This window comes from Colius striatus, chromosome 2 (assembly GCF_028858725.1).
Source record: "Colius striatus isolate bColStr4 chromosome 2, bColStr4.1.hap1, whole genome shotgun sequence".
Lineage (NCBI taxonomy): Eukaryota > Metazoa > Chordata > Aves > Coliiformes > Coliidae > Colius > Colius striatus.
Genome location: NC_084760.1, coordinates 68,174,935 through 68,195,265, shown reverse-complemented (window position 1 = coordinate 68,195,265; position 20,331 = coordinate 68,174,935). Strand labels below are relative to the sequence as shown.

General features: G+C 39.5%; 1 protein-coding gene across 1 annotated transcript in view; it reads right to left on the bottom strand.

Annotated features, from left to right (window-relative positions):
- DISC1 (DISC1 scaffold protein) overlaps window positions 1-20,331 on the bottom strand; it is a 211,701-nt gene that overhangs the window by 36,119 nt on the left and 155,251 nt on the right. Inside the window, exon 10 of the mRNA XM_061990989.1 lies at window positions 11,336-11,396. Coding sequence (XP_061846973.1) covers window positions 11,336-11,396 — 61 coding nt within the window. The remainder of the gene's footprint in view (window positions 1-11,335; window positions 11,397-20,331) is intronic.

Genomic DNA, 20,331 nt, shown 5'->3' with positions numbered 1-20,331 from the left:
ACTGGGAGAGATGATGTATTGTCATCCTATGGGAATGTACATTGAAATTCAGCCTTTGTAACCAGGAAGACACACCTGGAAAAATGAATGTTGGCCAAATACTCATGTCAATAGTTGCATGCTTACAGAGTTCCGGGCACAATATGACCCACTGTAGCTGTAGGGTCAAACAAGGTCAGCAGCCAAATCGTGCTGGCTCAAAAAGAGCACAAGAGAAAAGATGCAGTCCCTCGCTGGTTGGACCGAGTTAGCTACAAACAACTCTGCACTGTGCTAACAGGAAGATCAAGAGAAAAGACAAAGCTACTGAGAAATGCACAAGCTAGTTGCAAGTCTTTACTTCAGGGATGCACTCAAAAACAGTAGCAGCAGGAAAATACACATTGGCTTCTGAATAATTTTCCTGCCAATCAGAAGGGACTGGGTATTTTTCACTGTGTATTTGCCAAGAGGACCTGGTAAGACAGCAAAAGCTTAATGCCAGGGACACATATGTGACAAAAAACTTTGCGCACCACTCCTTCCCTCACATAGTCGTATCTTCACAACTAAGGTAGGATGAGGTTTGCATGACATCAGCTCACAGAGAAGACAACCGTGGGGCAGAGTTGGGCAAAGCACAGGTGATGCTGATGGGCAAAGAGAAGCACTTTGAAGAATTGACAGTCATGATGCACTCACCTTTTCTCAGCAAAAACTAAAGACTGGGGAAAAGACTCACAGAATTACTGGAAATAGTCTTCTACATCTTTTTATCAGTTTTTCAAACTTGGTCCCTAGTTTCTAGACTACCTCTCACCTGACACAAAGCTCCTATTAAACATCTATAAATATCACTAGCACCTGCTAGCATTGCACTTTTTCTCCATTTTCTGGATGATGAAACCACTTTCCTTTAGCTTGACAGAGTATCCCAAGGTAAGTTCTCAGCAGCTATAGCACACTGCAAATGTATTCTCACATTGATGGTCTTGGACCTGATCTTCAATTATCCTCTGAAAATGCTAGGATGAGGTCAGTGGCTGAACGTTCCTCTGAAGTACAATAGAACTAAGAGATAAAAAAACTTCATAGCCAAAGTATTTTTGCGTAGGAAATGGAGAACTATAAAAGCAAATCACCAAAGCTCATTGTGTCAACTTTCCCTGCATTAATGCATTAGCATAGATATCTACAATAAAAGCTGTATAGGCTTCCAAGTCATAAGGCCATGCAACTTACTCCTAAGGAAGAGGAAGCCAGTATGACCAATGTCAGTCATGTTAGATATTCACCATTCAAAAATGGAATTCTCTCCACATTCACAAGTATCACCAATTAACAAACAAGCAAACAGAAGATTAATATCCATTTCAAATTCTTAACAAAATTCATGTAATTCAATCAAACAGAAAGAGATGAGAAAACAGGGAAGAGTACAAGTGATTGAGGAAAAAACCCTAAGAAAACAAAACACACAAAACAAGGAAAACATAACTTCTGCTCCAAAATAAGGGAATCTCGGCACACCAAAGCAGCAAAGTGATGTAAAATTACTTATGCTTGATAAGGTAAGAGTTTGTAGCAGAGAGGACTACTGTGATCTTAATGAGTTTCAGCAAAGTGTTGAACTCTAGCTTTGTAGGCATGACTGACCAGCACCAGAACAATGCAGCATAAGAAAAAAAACATACAGAGAAAGAGAAAGATCCTAACAAAATACAATTACTAACCAGCTAGAGAGACTGTGAACTTTCAGCACATTTTAAGTAAGGACAATAGTTTCTGTTTTTAGAAGCCTTGCCCTCTGATGATTTTTTGCTATGCTAAGTATAAAATGAGTGGAAGACAAAGAGCCTGGAGGGAAGGGGGGGAGGAAAGCAAGCTTTTCCATGAATAAGTGGCAGAATCCCCTGTCACCTCATCTTTGCCAATGCTGCACTCTAACTACTGAAGTTAATTCAGTAACCTCGACACAGCCCTAGCCTGGATGAAACCTGAATTATTATGGACAGACATTTACTAAAACCTGTGTGACCATGTGCTTTATCTTTAAAAGACACTAGAAACTGGCTCCAAAACTGTCCTGTTTGGGGTTTTTCCTCTAAAAAGATCTAGTTTCAGTGCTGAGATTAAAAGGAACAAAGATTTCCCCCGCTTCTCATAGAACAATACAGTCATGTGCCACAGTTCCCCCACCTCTCAATTATAAAAGAAAACAAAAAAATCAGTATTTGTGACCCAGCATTCCTAAACTGGAAAAATGGGAGGAAAGGAAAGGAAAGGAAAGGAAAGGAAAGGAAAGGAAAGGAAAGGAAAGGAAAGGAAAGGAAAGGAAAGGAAAGGAAAGGAAAGGAAAGGAAAGGAAAGGAAAGGAAAGGAAAGGAAAGGAAAGGAAAGGAAAGGAAAGGAAAGGAAAGGAAAGGAAGAAGAAAAGAGAAAACAACAATTGCTAAGCTTGGAATTCTTGTGGCCTTCTTCACTTCTTATCATCTCATATGGAAGTCAGTCATTTAAAAATGTCCAGGGCACAATATATATCAAATGCACACAACTGCAATATCAACTCTCTAATAGGACATAAACTTTGGTAATGTCCCCTTTCCCCAGAGAAGTACTGGACCCAAAAGCTTCCCATCACACCTCTCCCTTTCTGCCAAAATCTCCCTTCACACCTTCAGCCAGCAGAGGATGAGTATAAATATTAGTACCGACAGTGCTGAAAAACACAAGTTACACATTGGGAATCAAAAGCTGCATCCATGAGATGCATGAGACATGAGCTTGTCTATCAAAGCATCTCCACTAGCACGTGGCACCCAGACCATCCTGAAGATGAAATGCGTATTATGCTGCAGAGACATGATTACAAACTCTAATCTGCTGTGCTTGCAGAGAGATTATTTCAGTTTCCACCCCCTGTGGCCAATAGCTACACTTTCCACATCAAGAAAGAAAAGCGACGGCAAAGATTCTCCCCTTACCTCCAGATCCAGTTAATCTAGGCTAATCCATTTCCATGAAGCAATGCCAACAATATTTCTTGTGAGACTACTTAAATCTATGAGCTTCCAAGACACTATACTCTGTTGGGACACTGCAGATACTGTCAAATATATGGCAAGTGACTGTGAAGACAGTAAGAACATTTAATGAGAATCTGCACCGTGGCCATACAATCTAAGGTATCTTGAAAAATAATCTGCTGTGTTTTAAAAGCAAGAATAGACTCTCTGTGAATCAAGTGCTTTCTTATACTCCTACTATCCAACTTCCTCCCCGCTGCCTGCCCTATGATATCCATAGAGGAGATACACACAAATAGGTATGCTAAGGAATAAAGTTGGGAACAAAAGAAAGAAGGTAAGAATATAATTTACAAGGTGGAAATGAGACAAGTGTAAGGAAGGGAGGCACAGAAGCCACAATAGAAGAATGATCAGGATGAGAATCAGAAAGCCCTGTTTCTGATACTCTTCAAAACAGAGCAACTAAAGAACAGCACACAAATGTTTAAAGTAGAGGGGAGAAAAAAAGAAACAGAGTAAGAAAGGACACTTAAGTTTTTCTTCATTATTAATTAGATTCATCATTGTGAAAATTAAGTTTCCAAAACTACCTAAAAAAAGGGGTTATAGCTCCCAAATAAAGCTGGGCCAATACAGCAACAATACCAACAACAAAAAAACAAACAAAAAAACACCTGTAATTTATTAAGTACACTTAGCAGTTTGCTTTTCATTATCTACAGCTTCTTCTATTCATGAATACTTAGGGCAAGCAAATTTCCCTCACTACAATGGTACCAAACCAAAAGCCCAGTGAGACATTGCCAATTTTTCCCTCTGCTATAGAAGCCTATGTAAAATACCACTTTTTCCTCACAAGTTCCTATGTCCCAGTTACCAGTTACACAGCTGAAGTGATAATCCTTCAACTCATGTTACCACAACCTTTCCACAGCTAAGTAAATGCTATGACATAAGTTGCTGTTTTCAGGCTGGAAACAAGTATTAGGAAAACACGAGCCTTTATGAAACAATTACCCTGTTTTCATGATGCTGTCTTTCACATAGACTGAAGAATACAGCAACTGAAAAAAACCAAACGAACTGTTCACAACAAGGAGAGCTGACTTCAAATTGTCCCCATGTGGGTGTGGTGACAGTGCTAAGCTTTTTCAACATTACTGAAGCCAGACAAGCTTTTTTCTGGTTGTGGTAGTTGAAGGCTTTTTGGGAACCCATCAGTTCGATACACAGTATGTTCAAAAGAGATTGTTTAAAGAACAGTGAACCACAACTGAAGCAGAATGCCTTCAGATGTCAAAGAACTGTGCAAAGCTACCTTCCAATTTTGTGAATCTGTTTTATTTACCAAATTCCTTTTCAGTGGCATCAACTTCTAAACACATTCCAAATTTTTAGTATTTAAGATAATCACACCAGTCTTGCTCCTGCAGCCATTGTTGCATGGGCAGGCAACACAAATGATTTCACTGCCATCCAAGGTCAGTTTTTCAGAGAGATAAAGAGTCACTGATAAGCAGGAGCTTGAAAGTATGGGTAAACATGTTTTTTAAAATGATTCCTATATAATAAATGTTGTATTAAAAAGAGAAGTATCTCATACAAACAGGAACGGTAGAGAAATCCTAAACAGATGCAAAAGACAGCTGTGCATCCTCAAGGACATGTAGCCCTTTACATGGGATCTAAGACAGTCTTAGACCAGTTTTAAGACTACCAGCAGTATGAAACATTGTCCCTTCAGTGTGCCATGCTATTCATACCCAGCTCTGCTTCCAAAACCATTTCTGAAATTCAGTGTGTTGTAAAGGAGACTAAAGACACATGGTACATAAGCTAATGGGATGAATAATAAGGGAAGAGAATCACTGTTTTAAGACTGTTCTTTTCCATGAAAACTGGATGTGATATGGTAGCGGTGAAACCTGACTTGTCCTCTTGCAGCATGGGATCCTCAGGACATTGTGTATCTGGTCTGAAGGGATGGAGCTCAGTGAAGATAATATATTCAAATGCATTAAAAACAATTCCTGCGTGAGAAAACCACAAGTTTCTGGTACAGAATGCATGCATGCACTAGCAGTCCAAGCAACCAGGTTGCAGCCATATTTGCTCTGAATTAGTCAAGGACTAAAAAATGACAGATGTATGATTTCAGGTAAAACACGTCTCAGGCTCTATTTCAGCTTCTTCGTTAAATGCAACTTGACCTAACCACATGCAATCCCCTTCAGTCTCAGTGAGCAAGGAGCCATGCAGATGAGCACACCTTATATCACAGTAAGAGCCCACTACATTTCCCATTAATTGAAAAAACAGCCAGCATTAACATGAAAACAAACACTGTCAAACAGAAAATGAACCAAGACAGATAACAAAAGACAGTCAATTAAAGAAGAAAGGTTTTGCATACATTTGTGAAGTTACCAGGTGCTGTATCATTCAACAATGGCAAAGCACAGTCATTGCAACATTACATCTTACTAGCAGGCATATTTATACCTTTCCCCATTCTTGCAGAGTAACACAGAAAACAGCTCATACCTTTGTGTAATTGTCACCAGTTACTCTTGAAAAATATTATTTCCCCCAAATAATTTCATGATTCCTATCTGGGAATTAGAAAAAGCAACTAAAACACCCCAGTTTTGTGATGAATGGGAGTCACAGTATAATCTTTTGAGGCCTGGAGAACAGCACAATCACATTAAATTCCCTCAGCTCAAGAAATGTCATCTTTACATCAGCTGGTACAAAAAAATCGTTTCCAGCCTGAGGCAGTTATGATAAGGGATTTAGAAGCCATCACCATGTGGGCTGTGAGATATAAAAGAATGCATCACCGCATATAACGTGTCTGCTGCTCACAATTTCAGAGCTAATGTTCTCACAGCTGTGGATGACTTAGACCAGCTGGGAAGAAGAAAGGAACTAAATGAGTCACCAGAAGGATCTAGTATTTTGTCTAACCTGCATTTAACACTCCTGCAGTAGAACTGTTGGTAAGCAAAATAAGATCAGCAAAGGATGAGGCTGTGTGTTCTCTTGGAAGTGTGGCAGAAAACACATAGACTTGCGGGGAGGGAGGTAGGCAAAGATGGCATTTCAGTCCTATCCATGCAGTCCCAGCAGCTGAAACGGCCCTCAGTTCAACTGAGGTGGGTCATAGGTTACACAAAATTACCTCAGGCCATCTGGCACTCCCAAAGCATGCCTGTGCTGCTGTTGATATGGGAGAGAAAAGCTTTTGGAAAGCCTTACTCAGCAGCCTGAGCACAGCAGTTCTCTAGCACACATCAGGACACTAACAGCCCAAGATGAAATCTTACCCTTACAGAAGATAAGGGTCTGGAGATGGCCTCAGAGGGGCTTTGTCGTTAAAGTGCTCAATATTTGCAAGATTGTACTTGTAAGAGTCGGATACCACTTGCTTCTCTTCAGCAGCACAGCGTCAGGCTTGAAACGGGGCTCTGGGTGGGTGCAGGAGGCTAAAAAGCTCCAGTTGGACACAGTGACCTCAGTTCACTGCAGAAAATCATTACAGTCTTGAGAAATGTTTAAACACCTAATTGTTTAATTAGTGACGAAGGCAGCACCTCCTGGGGTTTCTGCTGCCTCAGGGTTCAATTCTCCAGGACAGGTCATATTCTGAGTGCGTGCAGCAGGATGAAATATGGTCCCAAGATCTTTGGTTTCTGTTGACTTTTATTTGCTCTCTTCCTCCTTCCCCGTCAAGATGTATTTTCATTTATGAGACCCTCCTTCATGAATATAGCATCTATCATTAATTACTCAGGCTATGGTTCAGGCATAACTTCCATGTTAACATGCCACTCAGGAAATACTTGGTATGCCAGAAAACCCAGTTCTTAGGGCAAACGTCAAATCGTTCACTGCATACAAAAAAGAATTCTTCGGATGATGCTCTCTTCTAACAATTCTGCCACATCTACTCCATCTGCTTAAGAGTGCAAACTTTCACATATTATCAGCTTCTAATAAGTTTCACAAGGGCAATGTATTCTAAACATGTTTCGATGGATATCTAGCAGATGGATGCTTGAAAAAGAAAAGAATTGTTATTTCACCATAAATCCCATGAAGCTGAGTTGCACCATTAATTCAATTTTAGTTTTCTTTGGTACAAAGCAATATAAAAAAATATAGAAAGAAAAGTATTTTTTAAAGATTTTTTTAAAAATAAAATGGCTTATTTCCCTCCAATATTACAAAAATAGCACAGTAGTGTCTCCAAAGTTAAGACTGAGCTGAAAGAACCAAAGCCTTTTTTGCTGCATGTTTCAGTGATATAACTGAATTCCTATTTTTGCACAGCACTCTGAGATAACTGCATTTACTGTGGAACATTTACTAGCTTCTGCAAGGCCAATGCTCAGAAAAATTTTTATTTTTTTTAAAAAAAAAAGATTTTACCTTGTTCCACACATTTGTTTATATTTCACCAGCTATCAAATACAGTTCTCACACAGATCAATCTTTCTCTGTGCGCACATTCTCGCAACCCCCTCTGCAATGTAAGGGAAATGGACTGAAGCTAGGACAGAAATGTAATGAGATATAGGTAGCATATAATGTGACAGACACACAATTGCTCACATCACATGACTTTCATTGAGATATGTAAGAGCTAGCAAATAACTCAGAAAATTATGACTTCTCATCAGAAATACATATTAAAGGTTTCTTATCCATATAAAAGACAGGCGACTTGTTATGGTATCTTCAAAAAAAAGCGAGTACTTACAAATTCCAAGTCTAGATTTGGATTCCCACATCTGAGTATCTAAATAAATATAACTTTGTACTTCCTTTCCATTTACATTGATTTCAAAGGTGTTTATTGGTACCACAGACATTTTGCACATTTCCATTGAAGTATTAATGTAGGGGATGGCATTGAAGCATGAAATCCCAACCCAAACCTTCTGCTCTTATGGCTTTGCCGCAGGCTCAATTTATGACTCCCAACTATTTACATGACTTAAGCTCACTTATGGCAGAACTTGGCAGTTCTTGATAGGGTTGGATTGTAGAAGCCCACTTTAGTCACGGTAATGATATAAAGCCCTATCAGAGCCTTCACTTGATGTGGAAATGAGATGAAGAAATAAACTTTTTGTGGAAGAACAAGGGTCCCACAAGAAGATACTCAGATGACTTTCAGTGAGCTGTATCAGACAACTACAGTAAACTTCTCCTGTACAATCTCTCTCAAATAGCTCAAGTAATAAGCTAAAGTTATCTAAGCAAAACTTCTTGCACTCCAGATATTCACACAAATATATGTCTCCACTGAAGACAGTTTCATTATCCTTAACTCTGACCCACTTTTGCACACCTGCTGTCTACTAACAAAAGGTCTACCACAGAAGTGATGGCAATGGTATTTATACTCTCAAAAGAGCAACTAGTGATTTAATGTATAAACTCCAGGAGCAGCTTAGTGTGTTTTGGTGATTACAGAAGAGACAGCCTGAAGCATTATTAAACACGCCATTGATTTGGTCTTTTCTTGAAGAATATTGTCCTCAACAACTGTCAATCCACAGCTCAGAATACAATTTATACTTTTAAAAGAAGAAACAGTGTCAAGCAATCTGTATCCTTAATGGCTGGTTAGCTTTCTTGGGGATGAAATTATTATATACTGAACAAATTTCCTCTTCCTCAATACATACTTTCCCTTTTATGTAGGTAGAGGACTATTAATAGAGCACTGTTAATCAGAGAGATTAATATTCTTTTAAGCTACTTGAGAACAGATGCATTTTGTAGAATGCAGTTAAGAGTCACTCCAGTGAATAAGGCAGGTTCCCTCTCTGCACCAAAAAAAACAAACCAAAAAAAAACCCACAAGAGGAACATATTCCAATTTTTTCTTAGGAAAATAAACAAAAGAAAAAGAGAAGGGGGGAAAAAAAAGTTAATGTATAAGATTGATGCTTTTTAAACTTTCATCTTCATTAAAGATGGTTTGGCCTGACTTTTCTTCATTAATTCTCTTCAATTCCAAAGATGGTCAAAAATTACATTTCTAACAGTTTTACCTTATTTTGATGCTATCTTTTAAATGGAAAGGTTTTGAACCTATGTTCTTTCTATTTGAAACATTACCTAGCAAAATGATCCATTTCATCTGGAAAAAAAAAATTAGAAGCTTATTTGAACTCATGCTACACAGGCTTGATCCTCTAATGATTTCAAAGGCATCTGAAGAAGTGCATCCATGAGCCAGATGCAAATTTTACCTCTGTCTACAATGCAAACTTAAAAAGAGCCTCTAAACTTTCCTTAGAGGGTCTCTCTTTAGGTTATGATATTTAAGGAAAAATCTGAGCATCTGTAAAGAGAAACAGTCTCTCAAGTTAATTCCTCAAGAGGACGGGGGAAAAACAATCTCCTGGGCTCTTGCTTACTTTTTTTCAATTACACAAGCAGGTGGAGTAAATTACTTAAAGTCAAAAAACCTTTAAAAAACAAGCACTTATAGCCCCTTTGTAGCATAAATACAAAATATTTTAAATCTGTAGTATCTTAAGGACCTCTTTATGGTAAAACCATTAGAGATTTTTCTCTTCCCAGTAATATTACAAGAAATTCTTAGACCTTAATTACTTGCAATAAACTATTTTTAGAATAATACCATCCATACATACTGCAAAACTATCATCGGTTCAGGACCATCTGGGGACTTGGCCAGCACTGCAGTGGGGTTTTTGGTGGAGTTTTTTGTTGGGTTTATTTGGTGTGTTGTAGGGAGGTTTGTTGTTGTTGGGGAGTTTTTTTGGTTCAGTTTGGTTTTTCTTTTTAATTCTTAAGGGCAAGAAGGGAAATTTTAGAAGTTTGGCAACACCACAATGGTGTGACAGAGGCAGAGAAGCTGAGGGCAAGCTCTGAAGGGCATGTGAAATGCACCAGTACAGCTGGAGCGATATACTTGGACTTCATGAATTTGTGTCCTCAGCACAGGCTAGGAAAAATATTTATCTCAACAGCAAAACTCTGAAGCCTGTAGCCTGGTTGCAATAGAGAACCTAGCCCGAAATAGGCCCAGGTCTATGTAGTTATTATGGAGGAAGGCAACCCTTGCATACAAATGTAACAAATGATATTAGAATATTCAACAACTCTTAAATCTGCTATGGGAATTTTGAAATGGTCAGGAGAAAAGTAGGAAAAAAGTCTATAAAAATTCTCCAAAAATTTTAATCTTAAAGAGAAATTTACTTACTCCTGTAAGCCTGATATGTCACTTAAATCTATACAGCCTACAAGCATCAAACCACGTTGTTATACCTCATATATTTCATTTTTTAATAAAGAGAACAGTTTTCAAAACCCCACAGAAAGTTCTTAAGACTCATTTTACACTTATGGATTGGAGCATATGGAATATAAAAGTTATTAAGGGGGGGGTTAAGAAGCACCCAGGTCAAGAGACACAGCTTGATCTTTGAGGTCTCTTTCCAAAATTTTTCACGCAGCTCTCTAACTTACTTTAAATTTCAGAGCTATGCAAAATAAACACTTCTATATTCAAACTCCAATTACTTACAATGAAATATTTTTCCAGTATAAATACAGAGAACTTTCTTTTGTCCACATATAAGATTCCATAACAACAACAGAGCAATATTTATTAACTATATTTCAAGAAACAGCGCAAAACTTGAGAGAGATCTAGAGTCTCCTTCACAGAGAAGGAAATATAAATGCTAGTATTTGGTTAACAAAAACTCCAAAACATAAAAATAAGTATATTCTGCATTAGGATTAAGTTCTTAAAATATCTCCATTGTTTTCTTGGTTTCTATTGGCTTTCCACAATACTTCCAAATGGCATTCTTTCAAAAATAGTATATAAAGAGTTATTACTTGTTAAAGATGCCCAGAATTCTAGTAAAGAATCCCTTGGCTTTGCTCAGAGTTGGGTTTTGCATAGGAACACGTGGGTGACTTTTCACACAGCTGTCATATCCCAAATACTTAAGGGCTTCTGGGTGTTAAATGCTCACACCAACAATTACAGCACCTGCAGCCAAGCTGGAGTGATGCACACCAACCTCACACATCCTCCCTTTTCTCTGGCCATACCACCACTGCTCCACAGCTGTCCTATGTACTAAAGAACACAGGGATTCTTCCTTTTACCTGTACCCATTGGCAGGCTGGTGGCAAAGCTACTGAACATAGACAGTAATATTCTAATGCAAGTTCCAAAACACTTCATAACACTTTTATGCACTTCAATGCTGCATTAACAAGTATTTTTAAGCTTTCAAAGGTTTCCATGATATCATCCTTACCTATGTAGTTTGTCCTCTAGCATCTCCATGTACTTTTCAGCATTTTCTTTTACACTAGTCACTGCAAAATAAAAGCCAAAGTTAGGTAATAATATAACTGTAGAGTTTTGGTTTTTTTTTCCAAACCATCTCACCTCTTACCCACAGATTAACATATATTAGTTAGAAATGAGAATTCCTGTGATCTTTTCCACATTTAAATTACAGTGTGGTTGTCTTCTCCCTTTTATCTTGAAAGTCCATTGCATCTATTACATTAATATATCTAGTAATTAACACATTAACCTCTTGGTCATGCCAGAAAAATGGTGAGACTAACAAAGGCATAGTTTGTAGAAGTTTCCTCTTGACAAAGAAAAAGAACCCCACACACACAAAACAAGAAAGAAAGCCTAGATGTGTAGGTGCTCCCCTTTGCCTTCAGGAGAAGGAAGGAAGCCTAATTCATGACTAAAATGTTATGACTCTTGTCTCAAACTTCTGATAGAACTGAAATACCACAGAATGGAAAGAATTACCACAAGATTCCAATGAGATATGGGGGGTTTTTTGTGGTTTGGGTTTTTCTGTTTCTTTGGGGTTTTTTAAACTTTGGACTTAGATATTGCCTGCACATGAGTCCTTACAGCTTCTTCACTAAGAAGAAACTCCAATAAACTATCTACTCCTCATAACACACAATAATAAAGCTATACTTTTGGATGATTCCTGGTACTCCATCATGGATGTGAATGGGAGAAAAGCTAGATCACTTCCAGGAAAATGGAGGCTTTTAGACGATTACAATTTTCACATTATAGCAACTTCTTTTTTTCCCCCTAACAGCTGACTGCCAGCTCCAAGTGTAGTAGGACTTTTAATCAGTTGGGCACTTTTATACTCTTAAGACATTGTAGATCAATTAAATATATATTTTATATGAAGATACAGAGCAAAAAAATCAGATTTTACAGGCAAAGATAGACACATGGATTGGATACCTTGTGAATTTACCCATCCACCTCCCCCATCTTCCCTACAATAAGTGCCTCAAAGCATAGCTCACATATAGCGAGTTCTTCACATATTTCTCACTTTCAACATTTATTTTTTGTATTTTATTCTCTTCACAAAATAAAACATCACATAGGAAAACCTAATCTGAAAATTAAGCATTAACCAAATCAGCTGTCCTGAAGTTGGGTTCACATACACATACATACACAGAGAGAAGTTCAACAACTGAAACCACTTAGGTGATGCTGCTAGCAGTAAGCTAAGAGATCTACATAACATTGACTGTCTGCAGAAGGTGATGTTCACCTGGTCACACAGTAGTCACACAACAAAGCTGGTGAAGGGTCTAGAGAATAGGTCTTATGAGAAGCAGCTGAGGAAGCTGCGGATGTTTAGCCTAGAGAAGAGGAGGCCAAGAAGAGACACGATCACTCTCTACAGCTACCTGAACGGGGGTTGTAGTGACGTGGGGGTCGATCTCTTCTCTCCAATAACAAATGATAGAACACGAGGTAGGGGAGGTTTAGATTGAACATTGAGAAGAACTTTTTCACTGAGAGGGTTGTTAAGCATTGGAACAGGTTGCCCAAGGAGATGGTGGAGTTACTATCCCTGGAGATATTTATTAGACTGTAGTGGTTTTGCCTGGGCCGGGTTTTTGGTAGCTGGGGGGCTGCAGAGGTGGCTCTTTAAACAAAGAGCTGCTAGAAGCTTCCCCTGTAGCTCATAGGTCAGTTCTATGATGGACCCTGAACCTGACCCTGGCCAATTAGTGATGGAGGTAACGCCTCTGTGAATAACATATTGGAGAAGGAGACGAAGTTGCTGCTCAGTTGCAAAACTGCAGCAGCAACAGGGAGGGAGAATGTGACAAGGTCAGTGGAGAAGAAGGGGGAGGAGGGTGCTTAGGCCCTGAAAGAAGGCTCCCCTGTGATATGTGGTGAGGACCATGCTGAAGCAGGTTGTCTCCCTGCAGTCCATGGAGGCCATTGGGAAGCAGAGACCCACTCACAGCCCATGGAGGACCCCACACCACAGCAGGTGGATGCCTGAGGGAGGCTGTGACTCCATGGGAAGCTCACCCTGGAGCAAGTTCCTGGCAGGGCCTGGGAGCCTGTGGAGAGAGAGGAGCCCAAGCCAGAGTAGGTTGGCTGTAAGGACTTAGACCCCGTGAGCAACCCAGGCTGGAGCAGTCTGTCCCTGAAGGACTGTTCTCCCGGTGGATGACCCACGCTGGGGCAGGGTGTGAGGAGCTGTCCCCGTAGGAGGCCCCATGCCAGAGCAGTTCGTGAGGAGCTGCAGCCCATAGGCAGGACCCACATTGGAGAAGTTCGTGAGGGACTGTCTCCTGTGGGAGGGACCCCACAGCGCAGCAGTGGGAAGTGTGAGGAGGCCTCCCCCTGAGAAGAAGCAGCGGCAAAGTCCATCTGTAACGAACTGACCACAACTCTCATCCTCTGCATCGCTGGGGGGAAGGAAGGAGAGTCCCAAGAAGAGGGAGAGGTGGGGGAGGTGTTTTTAAGACAGTTTTATTTCTCATCTCCCTGCTCTTATTGTTTCTTTAATAAATCAAACCTTTTTCTCCCTAAGTTGAGTCTGTTTTGCCTGTGACGCCAATTGCTGAGTGATCTTTCCGTCCTTATCTCACAAGCCGTTTGTTATATTTCTCTCTCTCTCTTGTCCAGTTTGGGAGGGGGAGTGACTTTATGACTTGGAGGACACCAGGCTAAACCATCACAGAGATGCATAGATGAGGTGCTGAGGGACATGGTCTAGCTTAGTGATGGGCTTGCCAGTGTGAGGTGAGTGGTTGGACTTGATGATCTTAAAGGTATTTTCCAAGCGTCACAATTCTATGATTCTATCTCTGAAGTAGTCTTCATCCTAACAGCAAATACAGGACATACTTTACAAAGTTTATTTTAGGTATGTTTTTATTCATTTTACAAGTGAGTTTATCAAAGTAATACCAAAAAACCCCTGAAATAAGAAAAAAAACACAACAAAAAATCCCCCACCACAACCACTTTTACTGTGCAAAGCACCACAATTTTTCTCATAATATGTTTAATCCAAGTTCACTGTCAGAATAGTTTCTGCGACACATCTTGAGTCAGCAGGATTCTTGAAGATTATACTGTACACAGACAACTGCATTTGTTTATACATCCACAGATCCAGCTCACCATTAGAAGGGTACTGGTGAATGTTATGCAAAAGGTTATATAAGGACTTTTGCAAAGGCAATGGAAACTAAAATAAGTTTCATTAGCTTGTGTCAGTTTTATAACAACTACAGGGCTTACTAGAAATTCTCTGTTTCCTTACCATGCTTTTATTCCTGAGCCTCTTGCAGAACTGCAGAGTGCCTGCAGACTGGAAGTCTTTAATGACACAGTACAGCTTCATATAAACTACCACCACCTTTTTTTCCAAACTCCTTATCTGTCAATCCCCAATACACTGATCTGAGGTTCAGCACACGCTTTGATAGCAGATAGTTTAAAGGTGTATGGCTGTCATACTTCCCTTTCTCTTGCCATTGTCGTAATATCCTTCAGTGTGAGCTGTTACAACTCAGGGGTTTACTCTTTCAGGTAATGAAGTCAGAAGATATTATTAAATTTTGGAAAGGGATGAGAAGAGGTGGAGAAATCTGTTTCACACTCACTTTGTTTCTAACCGATATAGTCACTTCTTATGCCACATGAAAGACAAACCTTGCTTTCAACTTCTCCTGCTGTGTTTGTCACTTTTTAATTGGGTATGATCCGATAGAGTAATTCGCACTTTCACAGTTCAGTCCTGCCCCTACACGCAATTTTACAATGCCCTTGAAGCACACAGCTTAATATATCAGCATTATTCAATGACAAAAAGTAATGGACAAGAATACACTGCTAGTCAAAAGTAGGTCAGTAAAAAGCTAACACTCATTTGGAAATCACCTCACATCACTAAACCCCACTCTCTTCTGTCAAATGTTTTAAGTACATTAAAAGAAATGCAAACTTTGCTGCTGAAAGAGAAAGCTCCCCAGACTAGCTTTGTCTCCTTGCCTTCTTCAGCATGTAATTGGAAGAGCTGTGACCTGGAGATATTGCTGGAAGGAAAACACTGCTTAAAAATCTAATAGAAGTAACACTCCTTGTAAAAAACTACAACAAATACAGAAATATTTTCAGCCTTTCAGATCAACCATTTAGGAGGTGTTTGGGTTGGTTTTTTTTGTTGTTGTTGTTGTTGTTGTACTAATTTAATTAATCTATTCACCATTACTTGAAAGCAAAAAAATGCAAACAGAAAGCTTGTGGGTGCCTTCAGTCTAGCTAAGAAACTACTAGATGAGAGACAAAAAGAAGAGTAATAATAATTTACAAGAGTCTTTTCTGCCAAATGGTTTCTTTTTACATTTAAGTAAAGAGGATTGCTTTTTACATCAGTTCTCTGGTGATTTACATGCTTACCTTATATTGGCCTTGAAGGCAGTTATTAAAGAAGTATAAATACTCACAGAAGATCAGACACTAGGGTATTTGCTAAGATTAAAAATAGACTTTTCTTGTGAAGGCTTAATTGAAGAAAAGTGATTCAGCATTTCTTTCTCTTATTTCACCATGTACTCTCTTTCCTCCTTAGAGCAGCAGACGAAGTCCAATCTTGGAAACAGTCTTGGTCAGATGGAGCTGAGAGGTAGCAGGGTGCTCCTGTGGTGGCTTTTTAGTTGTTACTAAGCAGAAGTCTGCCATTTAGAAGATGCATAAGTATCTTCCAATAATTAACCTACATAGTTTTCTTTTAAAATAATATCATGTGTTGTTTCTTATCTGAAAACAGCCCCACTGGGGTAATGCTATTTCTGTTACTTACAAATATTATTTGAGCATGCACATGCAAGTGTATCATCATTTTTGTCCTTCAGTCTTGGTACTCACAAATTGAGCTTACAAAGACCTTTGGACCATGACCAATATTTTCCAAAACTTCCTAAAACTGAGTATCTGACTGGAGAAAACCCTTGCACACAGTGCCCATACAGAAGCTTCAGAAGTGGATTCTTAGCATCTCAGAAGAAGTCTTTAAAATTAAATTGGAGCCACAAAAAAACAGTAGCAATTATCACAGCAGTTCTTAAGTGCAAGCCTAGTGCTCTGCAGTCTTCTTCTACTAGACATGTGATTCACACCCTGAGTTCCAGATAAAAAGCCCACAGTCATTTTTTGTCTCCCATTCCAAAAGGCATTATTTCTTTTTCCTTTCTGTTTTTCTATTTTTGAGGGGTAAGTGGAGAGTGAGGGTGAATAGACACAGATTTGTACACAAAATTAAAAGCTGGAACAAACAGTTGCTAGCAGATTCAGATCCAGCACAAAAAACTCAGCCAGACATTACCTGCCTGCACAACAAACCAGAAGCCTACGCAATTAGCCTCTCTGATCCACAAGCATTACATTACTTCTCAAATTCTTTATTAATCAGGTAGAGCAAAATTCCCCCTGGCTTCAATGAGATTTTTGCCCAGCTTAAAGATCTAGGATGAGATTTGTCTCTTAAGAATGACATAAAAACAGAAGTAACTGCATGGACATGCATTGATCCACCTAGGGTAAACTCTGAGGGCAGAATTAGGTTTGAGCAAGGTTGACAGTTTGCTTGTCTTGTCACTATTCTATTTTGTAAATGTAGAAATGATTATTAGTGCTAAGAGAAAACTGAAAACAGAACATGAATAGTTGAAAATACCTGATCTTTTCTGACATGGAAGATGTGCTGCATTAATGTGTGAAGTTGGGGGTCTCAAAAACTGCAGAATGGCTTCGATGTATTTAAAGGTTAACTTGAAAAGTCAGTCAGAGACATCTCAGCTGCTCAACTATATGTCAAGATGATTTATCAAGCCCCAGTAACAGATTTTGGATCACAGAATGACAAGAAATTTTGCATCTTGCAAACAGACAGGGGAAAGATCTAAAGAACAAGCTCTGCATAAAGAACAACAGCCTCTCTCAGGTTTGTTATTCTCAGGGAACTCAAGTAGAAAGAACAGAAAAGGCCAGGATTAAAGAGAGGAAAATAGGTACCTTGATAAAGACATGTCAACACTCAAAAAAATCTAACATTCTGGGGTAAATCAATCAACCAAATTCTATGCTGGTTCACTGACTGTCCTCCAGTAATGAAGTAAATACTGAGATCTGTAACTACTACCTGTCTCTTCCCAGAATTGCAGCTTGTTCTGAGGAATGTGCTAATCCTCTAAATATCACTGCAGAAGAGCAAAAAAATTAGCCTGAGGAAATTACTGCCACCAGAGATGAGGTGGCGAAAATTTAGGAAAAGTCCAAATGGATCAGCTCTTCTGTAAACAGGAAGACTACACAAAGGTGAACTGGAAAGACAAAAAATTGGAACTGGACACCTATGAAATTAAATCCACACATTTAAAGACACTACTTGATGGATTGGAAGACACTATCTGTCTAATTGGAGATGATTCCATAACTCAATAAGGTTTTTTCCTCTTTCTGAAAACATCTGGCCTTTAAAATAGGATACTGTCCTGCCACACAAATGCAAAGCTGTGCTTTGTGGTGACATGCCATCAGCAGACAGTTCAAGCACAGCAGTTCTGCTGGGCCGGAGCTATGTGAATGCAGCAGGGCTGCACTATGTGGGGCTGCTAGACAGCTCAATCTCTATGCATGGAAGAGGGTCTGCAGCAACTGCTGGGTGATTTGATAATGTTGATCTCATCCTAATCTCATCCTATGAGAGGACAGGGGGCTTTCAAGGATCTATTGGCAAATGTCACTCCACTACTTTCACAGCTTTCAGAGGAATGCATTATGTTGCATCTTGTCCATATGAAGATTTCTGCCATCAGCTTCAATTGCTTCTCCAGCATTAGACAATCAACTGCTCTGATACTATAGAGCAACTCTTCTTATATATACAAGCAAAAGTTCTAGCTGGAGTATCCCTGTCTTAAAATACTTTGCTCACTCTTACATTTAAAATCTTCCAGTACATTGCTATTACATAACCTCAACCTTTATAAAAATACGGGAAGTAATAAAAAGAAGTATGAAGAGTAATTAAAAAAATACAAAATCAGCAGTATATGGGACAGCATAGCATTTTCCCACTTAAGCTGCACTGAAACAGGAAGAGAGGAAAAGTACAGAGCGAACAATTCATCTTCCTCAGGAAGTTCCCTTTGAGGTTTTGACACAGAAGGTCTACTGTTAACTTTCTCTCAAACACGCGGGTACACCCTGAACAGGAGGAAGTGTACTATCTGACCTTTAGACATGCTGGGAGTGGGTGGGCACCACAATACCCAAGACAACCAGCTTCCTCTCTTTAGGAGACCCCAGAAAGGCCAAGTACCAGCTCATTTGGAGACATGGCAGTGTTTCACATACAGCAGAAGCAGGCAACGAACATGCTCCATCTGCTTGCCTGCCTACAAGGCTCTCAACATATTTACTGCTGGCTTAAATTCTAGGCCTTGGTGCAACAATGAATTTGAGCCTACAATGAGTCAAGTAATACCTTGCCTTTGACTTAAATTAAAATACAACTAAACACATATAGTCTACAAAAAAATACAGATTTTAACAGAGAAGTCACGTCCTGCCCTGAAGTCAGATGTCAGGGTGGATACAAGGTATGGGAAATCTCAGCACGAACAGAAGTTTGACAAAGAAACAAAAACCAGAAAACAAGATCTTATAAAGAGAAATGACAGAAGGTGCCAGCAGCTCTGCCTATGACAGCTTAACAATTCTGTCTCTCCGGGCATGGCATAAAAGGTTTGCCGAGCAGAAAAGGAAGAGGGGGAACCACCCTGCATAAAAAGGCACATTTGAAAAACAGTTATTCCCAGAATTTACCTCCTGAACCTTCTTCATTGTTATGTGCTACTTTTCATCCAAAGAGACAGGTGACCCTTTGAGTTCTGTGACGATTAAATTGCCTAAATTGAAGAGAATTACCATACTTTCACGGGATTTCTAAGCATCTTTCAGATCTCTGTAAAATCTGGCAAGCCTGACACACAGCGGCTCCTCCCATGCTACACATGGGAGACAACAGGGGGAAGAAGGCATTTTACTTCCTAAACACCTTCAGTAAATAATCTACCTTTATTTAAAAAAAAAAAAAGCTGAAATGTTACAAATTGGGTGTTTTATACAGTACAAAAGCAAACCTCCTGCTTCTAAAATAAAGGGAGGGTAGGTGAAATGTTGGCCTAGCAGTGACTGAAGCACTGAAGTCACATGACAACGAACCTGCCAGAATACTTTAAGAGGCTATTTATAAAGTGTAGGGAAAGATTTAAAGTGATTAATGTAAGACAACCCACCTGTCCACTCATGGGTATGGGAACTGCCACCACATCTTCCAGTTTAAACTCCTCTCCTGCACATACCACCTCTGCAGTAACCACAGGTCAGCTGCAGACTCCCTATCACAGGTTTGGTCACTTTTCCACAAATTATTCAAAAGCTACATATGTTTAGGGTGCACCAAATGGAGCTTTAAATTGCCTGCAGACCTGGAGAAAACCATTCCTGCTTTTTCATGTGCTTGGTACCAGATGGCAACATTCTCACTGCAGGGAAATCTGAACTCAAACCCAACCTATCTCTCTGCTTTAATCTGCTGACATAAGTAAGCCAGCTTCCCCCAGAAAGGTTTTCTTCATTATTGACAGATTTTATTGAATTTTTGAAATGAGTTAAGACATGGAGCCATGTAAAATTCTTAGCTCCAGTGTGGGTGCACAATACCACTTCTGGAGATCTGGATGCTGGAGATCTGCACTTCAAACAATTGTCAGGAGACAGAGGTTCCTGAATTCTCCTACAGACAAGGCAAGGGTTGAGTTTCGCTCTCCCATCCCATCCCGTGGATAGTACCCTCCTGTTTTGCTAGCTTCCTGGCATCCAAGTCATAGTTGATATAGAAGTAATAATTAATCAATGTACCTTAGC